Below are 12,861 nucleotides of genomic sequence, written 5' to 3' on the forward strand. Positions count from 1 at the left end.
GTAGCATGCTTCATTTAAAACAAACATTACTTTTCTCCATTCAAAATTAAAACACTATCGTTGTCTTCGGTAGTCATGTCTTTATCACCGTAGCCCCATATTTGGTTTTCATGCGAATGATGCTTGCTGCTCTCATGTGATCCGTCTCCAGTTCTTAACGCTCTCTTTTTGATAACATGTGAAGGAACACATTTCAAATCGTGAGCCCAACCTGCAACAACGATCCACTTGTTAATTTAACATTATCATATATAATAATACCGTACAATGAGAATCAAATTAAAAAAAAACATGCCTATGTAAGAAAAGAAGTCTATGAAAGCAGTCGTAATGTTTGTTTTGTAATTGCCAAACTCTCCAGCTTTGTAATCCCATGGAAAAACATGATGATAGTTATGCCATCCTTCGCCGAAAGCACCGAGAGCCACCTTCCAATTGTCAGTGGGTCCGATGAATCTGTAGTACGATAAAATCGTTGATTCAAAGACAAAAACTTGAAATATTTACTCAACTCGTGCAATAGTTACCTGTCATAAGGTTTGTTGCCCCATAAATGTGCCGCACTATTTACTAACCACGTCATGTTAAGAGATAATGTGAACCTTAAGACGGCTGCCACGTACCAAGATACCCAAGGGTCCTCGTTCCACAAGTAGCACGGTAGCCATGTCGGAATCACAAAAGATAATAAGGGCATCAATAGAAGATACGTCCTAAAAAATATCATGAGAATTATAAAGACATTCATTCAGTTTAATTATAATACTTTCTCAAGGTAGCGTTTGGAGTGCGTACTTCTTTTGAAACATAACAATGGGATCTGCTTCTAAGTCGCTCATGTCGATAGTTTGTCCTTTTTCTTTCACTTCCTTTTGTTTGCGTAACATAAGCCAGCCTATGTGTGCAAAGAAAAAGCCTCTCTTTGCATTGTGAGGGTCTGCATCCGTTTCAGCAAATTTGTGATGTACTCTTAAAGTTATATTGAAAATTTAAATTAAATTATATGCATACGTACATATAAATTTTATTTTATATATGTATATTATATATTATGAAAGCTTTATATTATAGCCGTTTTCTTTATCTACCTGTGATCGCGAACCCATTCGTATATATGATTTTGAAATGCCATTGTTTGTAATAGTGTTAAAAATAATCGCAATTGCCATTTGGCTTTATATGCTCTGTGTGCCCAAAGTCTATGAGCTCCAGCTGTTATTCCAATTCCGCTGAGACAGCCGAATGTCACCGCTAGAATAGATATTTTTGTTTTGAATATTATTATAAAGATATCAAAAATAACATTATTACATATGATTTTAATTTAAATACTTAAATCTTACCAAAAAGAGAGGTTTGCCATTTCGCATAGGTATATGCCAGATATATACCATAAATCGTTCCTAAATGCAAATATATAAATGCTATCGTATTCCTCCACACGATTTCCCATCTAAAAGCAATGCAAATATTAGAAGACGAACTATACATACATTTTTAAATCAATATTTCACTTTGTTTGCATTTCTCAAACTCACTTGTATTCTTTGGTCGATGTTCCTATAAAAGTATTTTCCGTTATATTTTCATCCTTTGCGCTATTTTTCGTTTTGACTTCTTTAACTTTCAAATTACTTGAAAACAATGGGAAAATCATTTTTAAAGTTGACATATCTGAAAGGTTGTTAATAAAAAAAAATTATGTTGTAAAATAACCAATGATTTTGCCAGTATGAATTTCATTTGAATTTATTTCAAAATTTCAATAATTTATTTGGTGTTATGACAATGTTTATACAAAAAAAGTCTTCATTGAATTTTCTTTTTAGGTATTATGCTTAAAAAATGCAGGAAAATTCTAAATAAAGCATTTTTCAGTTGTACAAAATTAAGACCATTAAATTATGAGAATTTTTTTTTTATTTATTTCATCATATCTTCAGATGTGCGTGGTTTACCCTAGATACATTTGTAAATGATGTTTGAAAAATACGTTTGTTTTCTAATTAAAAAAAAAAACAACATAAATTGTCTTCTATTCAAATCATGAAAGTAGAAATTGCAGTCAATGAAATTAATTTTTATTAAAAAAAAATCCGAACAAAATTCAGGCTGTGAACTAAAATGATGAAATAAAAATCAAAAATCCATGTACCTATACACAAGGCTGAAAGGGGGGGGGGGGGAAGCTGTAGGTAAAGTTCGAGGGTCTGGACTACTCGAGGGGCCCCTTATCGGGATGTATGACTGACCGATATTGATTATTTTATATTATTCTACATAAAAACACATGTATTTATTTAATGCTAAATGTTTATTATTTTTCGATCCGTGCATTCTTCATTCTTTGTAAAATCGTACCTGTTATCATACTTTCCTATTCAATTATTTTTAAAAATAGCAATCAATATATAGGTATTTTTCTAATAGTTCTCATAGAATTTTCGCATATTAAAAATATATCTGTAAGGTATTTTTTTAAGTTTGTCAAAGGGCCCGGAATTAATTTTCCAGGGCCCGGGATTTCTCTCGGTGGCCCTGCTTAAATATATATATTATACATATATCTGAAGTAGATGGCATGCAATAATAAAAGAAACGACAGTTAAATTGTCATTATGAATCAACTAATACATTAAATATCAAATTGTAAATTATGTTAATAACGACACGTTCTATTAAGAATGTCTTCAATAATAAAGTAATTACATACTATATATGTACATAATTACATGTAATAATACAAAAATTGAATAGTATTCATTGTTTACATTACTATTACATTCTCGTAATGGTGACCGGAAAAATGCACTCCAGATAGTTGCACTCTCGTGACATCCAAACTTTCAAAGATGCTCAACGAGAACTATCGCAATTGAATTCCACAAATAAACGTCAAGGGGTATTTGTATGTTGTCCGAGGGTTCTAAACTTTTTTTGTGGAATTCTATTGCGTAAGTTCTTTTTGAGCGCATTTGAAAATTATGACTTCTCGAAACTGCGCTACTATTCAGTGCAATTTCGTGCGTCTTTCCGGGAACTTCTCGTAATATACATATAATCTATTCATTTATTTATAGTTTTGGACCATTCTGGCATTACAGGAAGAACCCAATGCGCCACAATCGTCTAGATAAAAAAAATAATAAAAAATATAGTAGGGAATGTTTTGCATTCACAGACATATGTACATATTTATATATAAGAAACAGCCGTAAATAAAAAACATCCCCACGAAGCTCATATGGAAGAGAGAATATCAAAATTCCCCTGAAACATCACATTCAACTATGAAAATAATGATGAGCGCAAGCTACCAGACAAATAGGTTATACATTATATCATATATACATATATAATAATATTATAATCAGAGCCGCCAAGAGAAAATCCGAGCCCTGGTTAGTATCGTAACTACAAACACCCTGTTTTTTTTTATTGCACATACGTAAGACAATTTTATTTATGTTTTCAATGAGTGCAAGTTGTTTCAAATTTTCCATGTTTATTAATTACTAATGGTTTTACCCGGCTTCGCTCGGTATTTGTAATATAAACAGCTTTAACACGACAAAACAATCTAATAGTAAACATTCATTTGTTTTTTTTTTATTAAATTTATTTGAATCGAAAAAATAATAATATTCTACCATAGTCAATAGTCAACCAAGTCATAGAAACCTTGATTTGATTTCTGATGATGCTCTCACCCAAACCTTTAAACCTTATATATGTAAAAATTCTCTTTCGAAATTATGTATATATTATACATATATTAGAGTACTTTTTTAGAAAAGAAATTCACCATAATTCAAATTTTAAAATATGACCCGGGCCCTGGTTACTAGCATCGGGCCTGATTATAGTATAATATATGTACTGTACGTTAATTTTCCAACGGAATTTTCAAGTAATTATTAAGATTAATCATTTTAAATTGAATTACTTCATACTATGAACATTTGAATATGTTTCAAATGAAGCACAACGTGACTTTAATAGCCTTATAAATTTGAATATGATATTTTATTAACAAAACGTATCAAATCGAATTTATGTAAAAGTACAAATTATTTTAGTGATTCACAACCAAATGACAACACAAAGACTCTCAAACCTTACCATGGTTAATTTCCTAAGACTACAAAGATTAAATCGTTAAGAGGGCTGTACCCTAGCGCCTTGTCCATACAAACGTATTAGACTTTATTTTTTAACACACCATAAGCGGGTCGCGTAGCACTACGTTTCATATGAGCATGACGAGAAATGCGGGATACTTAGTATTACGTTTGATATTGGTTCATCGCGGAAGGCGGGATACGTAGTACTACGTTTATTTTAATAGAAAATGGAGAGTTTGAATGTTAAACGATTTTTATAATCTATTGTATTTATTCGCGCAGCCTTGTGATTTTACCCGCTACCGCTAGTCGCCGCAAAAAAAAAATTCGCCCGCCCAAGGTGATATCCATCATAGGCATGGTTCTATTTTTTATTTTTTTGATTAATTTGATTTTTTGATTAATCAAAAAAATACAACCATGCCTATGATGGATATAAATAGCTTATTAAAAAATAATTTCTCTAGTGCTATAATTGAGGAAGGGAGAAATCTAATACGTTTGTATGGACAAGTAGCTGGGGTTCAGCCCTCTTAAACATGTATGATTTATGGTTCGAAATTTTCTTTGCTTTGATAAGAAAAAAAATTTCATTGATAAGAAAAAAAACAAAAATACAAAAAATATCCATGAGAATTATAAAAAAATAAAAATTGTATCTTTGTATGTATGTATATACATAAATAAATATTTAAAAAAATTCAAATACAGTACTTACATCGTATATCTAACAGTCGTTCAGCAATATATAGATGAAAAATCTCATAAAAATGATTCCATCAAGGTACATATGTATATTGAAAAATATACTGTTCCTATTTTGAATCCACACTTGTCCACTTTCGACTTATTCCAACGGCTGTCCTAAGCTGAATGACGAATTTCAATTGTAAATGCGTTTTCACAAAAATGTGAAAACTAGACACATCATCATACACTCATTGGTCAATCGATGCAAATCGCCCGATGACAATATTTTAAATCACGTACCGTTTAATTTTGCACACTGCGTACTTCATAGTGAATATCCATTGTAGAAACTCGAACAATGGACCGTGTCTTCGAGGCGATTTCGCATCGTCAAATGAATATTGGAAACTTAAATACCCAGAAGTTGTATAAAACGAACGGTCAACATTTACTCGACCGGATACTGCGATGTTTTCCTAATCTTTTGAACACACACACCTCTTCATACGTGCCATTATAAAAACAAAATTGATAATTTCAAATTGGGTTTCGCAATGATCCCGCTTTTTTAGTGGTCTGCTTCGAATATATATCGCTCCCTTATGAATCGTTAGTCTTGATTTATAGTTGATTTCTTCACAACCTTCGCCGAAACTGCTTTATGGTGTATCGAAGAAATGTCTACAATAAATTCAACCTATCAGCAATTTGTGTAAATAATTGATAGTCGTTGTATGCCGTAAAACGATCGTTGACAAGTTTCTCTGCAAAAAAATGCAATTTTATGATTCAAAAATTTAAAAAAAAAACCTTTATTTAGATACATTTATATTCTCTAAATTAATTACATATTTTTTTTATAAAAATACACATACATTTTAATACATATTCATTAATATTTTATTTAAATTACCATCGATGACTAGAAAATCAAATACATTTATATATTTTATGTACATAAATATTACACTGAGCAACAACAAAAAATACCGGAGTGGATACTAATCAATCGTCACTAAATTTGATTCACTGAATTCAAATATGACAATGATTTTTGTTGGATCTTTTATCACTTATATAAGCGCTTAAAAAAATGCGCAAATTTTTGGCTTTTGCTGTCTTTAACTCAAAATCTAGTATTGTTGTGCCAAAAATGAGTATTTAAATCAATAGTCACATGTTTTTTCTATTGATTGTGATTTTAAATTGATTTTAAAGTACTAAATGAGCGGCCCCACCTAGAAAGTTTCATAATTTAACAACTACTTATCGTCAACGTAGTGATATATAAAACTGGCCCAATAAATGCATGATAACTTATGAAAAAAATGTGTAAAAAAAAGTATATGTTTGACATTTAAAATTCGCTAGATAATTAATTATACGTATTTTAAAGCAATAGAAAATTAAAATCAATAGAAAAAACATCTGACTATTGATTACAGTACTCACTTTTGGCACAGTAATACTAGATTTTGAGTTGAAAGCTGCAAAGCCAAAAATCTGTAAAATTGCGCATCTCTTTAAACCCTCTTATCTTATAAACGTAAAGAAACCAATAAAAACCATTTATAATTTAAAAAAATAGATTATTCTCCGCTCCGGTAAGTCAAAAACATGATTTTTTGTTGCTTAGTGTTATTAAAGATTTAATCGTACTTTATTTTTTGTTAAATATATTCTAAATTTAATAAATACATTAATACATACATGGAAGATGAAGGGGGCCGAGGGCATACAAAATTTTAAAATAATTTTATAATCAATTGATTCGTATTAATTTTAATAATGTTCACCTTCGTTTAGTCTTAAAATGGGATTTCACAAAGTCGACACCTATTTCAATCGTTACTTTTTAGGACAAAAAGGGGTAGTTAGGTTAATTTCATCAAAATCGTAGGGTTAGTTTAAGTTAAGTTAAAATTGACAAATATACTAGAGTTGTTTGTTTAATGTAATTACATATATGTAGCATAAGATACACAATATTTATTACATGTTTTCAAACTACGTATGTAACGCTGAGCTATTAAACTATGTATACATATACATATAGTCGTTGGGTAATTTTACACTTAATTGTAATCAACACTATTCAAAACTGAGTTTCGCGTGCATTCTTCAATTCACAATCAGTCGATTGCTAAAATTAATATCATTGACAGATATTATTATTAACTTGTTCCATGAAAGAAACCAACTCCTTCCCAGTAAACTCTTCCCCTTCCATGTCCTGCAAGCTGGAGTTACTTATAGAATGGCTTCTTCCACTCTCTGTGGACTCGCATTGTATCCTCCTCGAGGTGTGTTTGGAGCTTGGAATGCTGCTGACGTCATCTATTTTAGGTTTGAAAACAGCCCTTGTGCTTTTGTACAACCTGTCCGATATAGAATTTAATATCCCCGACTCTTTAGACTCGTGCAGATCGTTTTGAATCATGGATATGGTGGCAGCTCGATCGGCCAGCTCGTGCTTTTTCATATTGTTGTTGCCCTCTCCTCTCTGACCCTTGGGAAGGACGTTCAATATGGTCAACCTTGTGCCTGAATTCCTCAAACGACCGTTTTTGTTTCGATACACACTCTTTGACAGGTTAAAAGTACGCTTCTTTCTGCCCCAGCAACAGCGATGCGCTATAGTGCTCTGAAATCATAATAAAAACACGTCACAAAGTCGTATATATTATTATAGGCCTCTATTTAACCGATCAGTGAAAAAAAACATTTGGTAGGTAAAAATAATGGATTGATCAGTGAATATAATAAATGATCAGTTTGTATTGATCAATTGCTATGCAATTAGTTAATAAATAGAATGATAAGTATTGAAATAATATGAGCAACAATTAAACTAAAATGATCAGTTTATAAAACGAAATGATAAGATTTTAAAATAAATGATCAATTACACTTTTCGACAAATGACGACTTTTTTTTGGTTCAGAGACGAGATATGACTTTTCTTATACATAGATATATGCCCAGTGAACACGAATCTGGTAATAAAAAATGTTGATTGGCTCGAGATTCGGAGATATATGTATGTGTGTTTTTTAAATCGCGCGATTTTTCTATATCCTGGTGTTGTTCGGTCGATGTCTCAAAATCTATCGATTTCTTGTTCAAAATAAATATTGGATTCTTTAGTCTATAAAATATAGTATTATATAGAAAGATAAAATATAGTATTTAATCTTTCATTTGTAATACTTTTCAGCTTTCAAATCTCTCTAAGTAGTCGTTCAGTTTAAATCAAAAGTCAAAAGTACGTATTTTCACTTGGGACTTTTTCCCACTGTTAATACTATTTTATATTGAGTATTTTCTATTGAAACATGTTTATTGGGATAGTGTTCTGGCCACAAGATTTTTTATTTTCGTTTAAAATGGTTACTTGGAAGTGTGCTGAATTTTAAATCGGTAAAATTGCGAGCTAAAAGTTCGTACTAGTATTTACATGAATCTGAATTGAATTAATAGGGATGTGTGTGTGTGTGTCTTTTTGGATGTGTATATTTTTATTTTATTTTATTTTATTTAACATATTAGCCACAGTGACATTACAGAGAGCTCCAACGTATCACTGTGGCCAGTCATTCAATAATAATAACATGATAACAATAATAATAGCTTATAATAATAACAATATCTATGTACGCTCCTGCCCATGAATCTGACCCTGACGCCATCCGTTCCAACACGATCAATATCAGGAGCACATCTCAGACACTCCACAACCTCCCACTTCCCCGCTACCCCTGTCCCCTGCTTTACCTCGACACGATCTGTCGTCTCGCCACATCCCTATGCATAACGTATACTCCTGGTATTCTAAAATGTTTGTTTTTATGAAATTCCCATTCCTATATACCGCAGATACATACATACATACAAACATCGCGTCTTTATATACTTACATATACATATATTATTGAAAAAAACTTTTATAAGCAAAAAATTTCGTAAACATGGAGTTGAAGCTTTACCTTGACAACTCGTTTCTACTCTAACATACATACATATGAGAATGAAACACGCATAACACTACATAAATTTCACTCAAACGTACACCATAACAAAAATATGGTCGAGAGAATTAGAGGAAATACGTGATGTGCAAGCGAGAGTCCTGATTGAGTGTTTTCATGTTAGTAAATATATATACATATGTACATATATTTATGTCAAATGTGTGTGCTACCAAATTGCGATACACAAACTTCGTGAAATTTTCATGAAAAAAATTACGCTTTCAACCAGCGTTTCAGAATCGCAAACTTCGGTTTCGTATGCAAAAATATCCACTTTCCCTTTTTCAGATATAAATATTTTTCCAAGCATCGTTACAATATCTCACAAAACGTGATAAACTCGGTCAAATCGTGTGTGCATAACGAATTTTCACATCACACGTTTTCAACTGTGACACTTGGTATTCTATGTACGTGGCGGTTGAATTTGGCGAATATTGGCCATTAGCTCTGTCCGTCGTCGTAACTTTAACGTAATTCAGTTACGGAAGTTCCATTGTGAAAAAGCCTGGCATTTCGGACTTCCGTGGGTAGATATTGCGATGATTTAAGTACTTTATTATATATATATAACATGTGACTATTATTACCAACTAAAATATATAAAATAACAGTGAGAATGATGGCCATTTCATTTTGTACGTAATATATACATATATCTCGGTTAAAACAGTTCTGCAGATGCCGTGGAACTGTTTAGCTTGGGAAATCTTTTCAATATCGCGGGTCATAAGTCATATCAATGGATTCGTCATGAATCATGACATATTTTGTAATATAATGGTCTTAAAATAAGCATCTCGTATAAATTAACCTAAAAATACATTCGTTCTGGCAAGAACGGAAACTGTTTTATCGACATACATACATATATAATATTATATGTCTACCCTTTTTTTCTTTTTTATTACATTTTAAGACCTTATTTACGGTTATAATTTTAAATGTTTAACAGAAAGCTAGGTTTTAAACAGTGGCGTAACTACTATGTAGCAGGGGTAAGCAATGCTTACGGGCCCACGGAGATAAGGGGCCATAAATCGACAAAATAACTGTTCAATTTAAGACACGTTTTGCGGAAGTACAATATGTAGTGAAAAACTATTTCGGTTTTCTTGAACCTAGGAAAATTATTAATATGCCACAAAAAGATATTCCAGATCATTGTTTCAATCTCAGAAAAAAATATTCATAAGTTTTCTCAGATCAATTCGAATCTCAATTTACACATGTACTTTTATTAATAAAGAAAGATCTTTCTGAAACAATAACCATAAAGCAATTTTCAGAATTACTTATTACCAAGTACAGTTGTTTGGAGAGTGATTTTTCGGAAGTACACACATATATACCACATTCATATTATTTTTTACTCTTGCGGTAACTGTGGCTAGTGTAGAATGAACATTCAATAAATTAAAAATAATTCTGTCAATGAACTATCTTTGCTTACAATTGAGCACAAAGAAGCAGCCAAAATGGACCTCAAACAACTAATTCATGATTTTGCAAACAGTTAGGTTTGAAAGGAGAAATTTTAAAATAAGCGTTAAATTAAGAAAAGAGTTAAATTAAGAAAATTATTATGTACCTACATATTAACAATAATTAAATTTATATTAATACTGCGTTGTGAAACCAAAAATTTGGCATTTCGATTTAAATATTCGAGGGGGGGAAGGGCCCTTGATGATTTTTTGCTTACGGGCCCAAAATTTCTAGTTACGCCACTGGTTTTAAATAGTTTTTCAACTAAAAATTGGCCAGAAAAGCGCACTGGGGCTTACCCGTTAGGCTTGCTTGGCATATACGTATATGAATAAATAAATAAATACCGATATACATTAATAAATAAATAAATACCGATTATGCATGTATTCGTCTTCCAATGAATTTTTGTTTTTTGGCTGCGCAAATGACGTTTTCAAATTAAAAAAAATTGGTTATAATTCGAACATAGTGGTGACGGGTTCTAGTCCCATTGGTTACTGCTGGCCAGACCTTGGTTTTTGACTCCAAGTCGATCGTTTCCTATCAAAGTATGCCAATTTATCTGATTTTTGTTGAAATTGGCAACCTTTACCCATTTTCTTGCAATTTTCATTGAATTTTCAGCATTTCGAATTTCGCTGATTTGTATGAGAAATGGTACAAATTTGTCCATAAATGTCTCACAAATTTCGAGTGTTTCAGTATATCGAAATTTGATCATTTATATAAAAAAATACTCCGAAAATGTAATTTTATCAAAAAACTAATCCATCTCTATGATGCTTCGTTAAAAATTATTCTAAAAATTGTATATCGACGTTTGTAATTGACCAGGTAGGTGCATTGGGGTTTACCTGTGTCCTGGTATGTATGTAAAATAAGAAAAAAATAACATATTTTTTTGTATATGCATATTAACAGACTATGTATCTTTTCATATACACATTATTATATTTTGTTCGGATAAACCAAAAATGGTTTTTGTACGCCGTTTTTTTCTACTATATGTATTTTATTAAATACAATGAATAAATAAATAAAAAAATTGTATAAAATTCCAAAAAAAATATATACATATAAATAAATGTTCAAATATATTCATATACATATGAGCCATTATATTATATTTGAAAGTGTCCAAAGTCCAATTTTCAGTTCCAAAAACACTATTTCAGTCTTAATTCACAAATTGTTATCGCTTAATTCGTTTAATTCGATATGTCCACAATCTCGGAAAAGCAGAATAAACTGAAGGCCATGAATATTTAAAAATTTTGTTAAATGCAAAACATTATAAGATATTTCCCGAAATGAAGAAAAGTGGACTTCCAATTATGTATAACGGCTCATATGTTACATACATGTATATAATTTGCTGGGTTTTACATGAACTACAATAAAACTAACAAAAATACAAAGACATTTTAATTATACGTATATTATTAAAATCAAAAATAAAAAAAAAACAACGGAAAATTGTACAATATATGTAACTATGCGATTGTTTCGTTCGTTTTTCGCGAATCCAAACCAACCCCAACAATTTAGATAACAGTTCTGAAATAAGGTCACGTTGTTTTCTGTACACAAGTACGAAAGTTATTTCATATATTCCAGTTATCCATTCGTTATTTTTTCTTCGTCCGTATTAGTCAAGAAAATGCACCGGAAACGGATGCAATCTCAGTGGTTTCCATTTTCCGACGACAACTTCGCATTCTCAACGGCGACGAATAAATACATATTCAATAAGACAAGATCGGATCCGATCGAATTTTAAAGAATAGACCGACGAGCAAAGAATCCAAACCTTATTTGTAAAATAAATACATAAAAAATAATACTTCGATCGAATTATTTATTATTTATATAAAAAAATATTTTTCGCTCTATCAAACTTTGTACATGTGTATATTTCTTACGTAATTTTTCTGCCTCATCTGTATTACATGAATGTTATTACCTCTCGTGCTCGTTTACTGCCATATACAAGTTATCATATCATATAGTATAAGTGGAATAACTACACTGTTCGACACGAAAAATGGTTCAGAGACGAGATATGACTTTTCTTATAGATCCATGCCCAGTAAACATGAATCTGGTAATAAAAAAATTTGATTGGCTCGAGATTCGGAGATATATGTGTTTTTTAAATCACGCGATTTTTCTATATCTTGGTGTTGTTCGGTCGATGTCTCAAAATCTGTCAATTTTCCGTTCAAAATGAATATTGGAATCTATAGTCGGGTATTTTATTTTTCATTTTTAGTACTTTTCAGCTGTCAAATCTCTCTAAGTAGTCGTCCAGTTCAAATCAAAAGTTAAAAGTACGTATTTTTATTTGGGATTTTTTCCCACTGTTAATACTATTTTATATTGAGTATTTTCTATTGAAACATGTTTATTGGAATAGTGTTCTGACCACAATATTTTTTGTTTTCGTTCAAAAGGGTTAATTGGAAGTGTGCTGAATTTTAAATCGGTAAAATTGCGAGCTAAAAGCTCGTACTGGTATTTACTCG

General features: G+C 31.1%; 2 protein-coding genes across 2 annotated transcripts in view; one reads left to right on the plus strand and one right to left on the minus strand.

The window, feature by feature from the left end:
* LOC143910569 (caspase-3-like) overlaps positions 1 to 12,861 on the plus strand; it is a 427,954-nt gene that overhangs the window by 130,010 nt on the left and 285,083 nt on the right. The gene's annotated exons all lie outside the window — the stretch shown is intronic.
* LOC143911130 (acyl-CoA Delta-9 desaturase-like) lies at positions 27 to 1,668 on the minus strand. The gene is made up of 7 exons (XM_077429893.1): positions 1,539 to 1,668; positions 1,344 to 1,453; positions 1,089 to 1,251; positions 796 to 969; positions 528 to 713; positions 296 to 456; positions 27 to 211 (listed from the first exon to the last, which is right to left on the minus strand). The coding sequence occupies exons 1-7, from the start codon at positions 1,655 to 1,657 to the stop codon at positions 27 to 29; spliced, it is 1,098 nt and encodes a 365-aa protein (XP_077286019.1). The 5' UTR covers positions 1,658 to 1,668.

The sequence above is a fragment of the Arctopsyche grandis genome, chromosome 4 (genome assembly GCF_051622035.1).
Source record: "Arctopsyche grandis isolate Sample6627 chromosome 4, ASM5162203v2, whole genome shotgun sequence".
Classification (NCBI taxonomy): domain Eukaryota; kingdom Metazoa; phylum Arthropoda; class Insecta; order Trichoptera; family Hydropsychidae; genus Arctopsyche; species Arctopsyche grandis.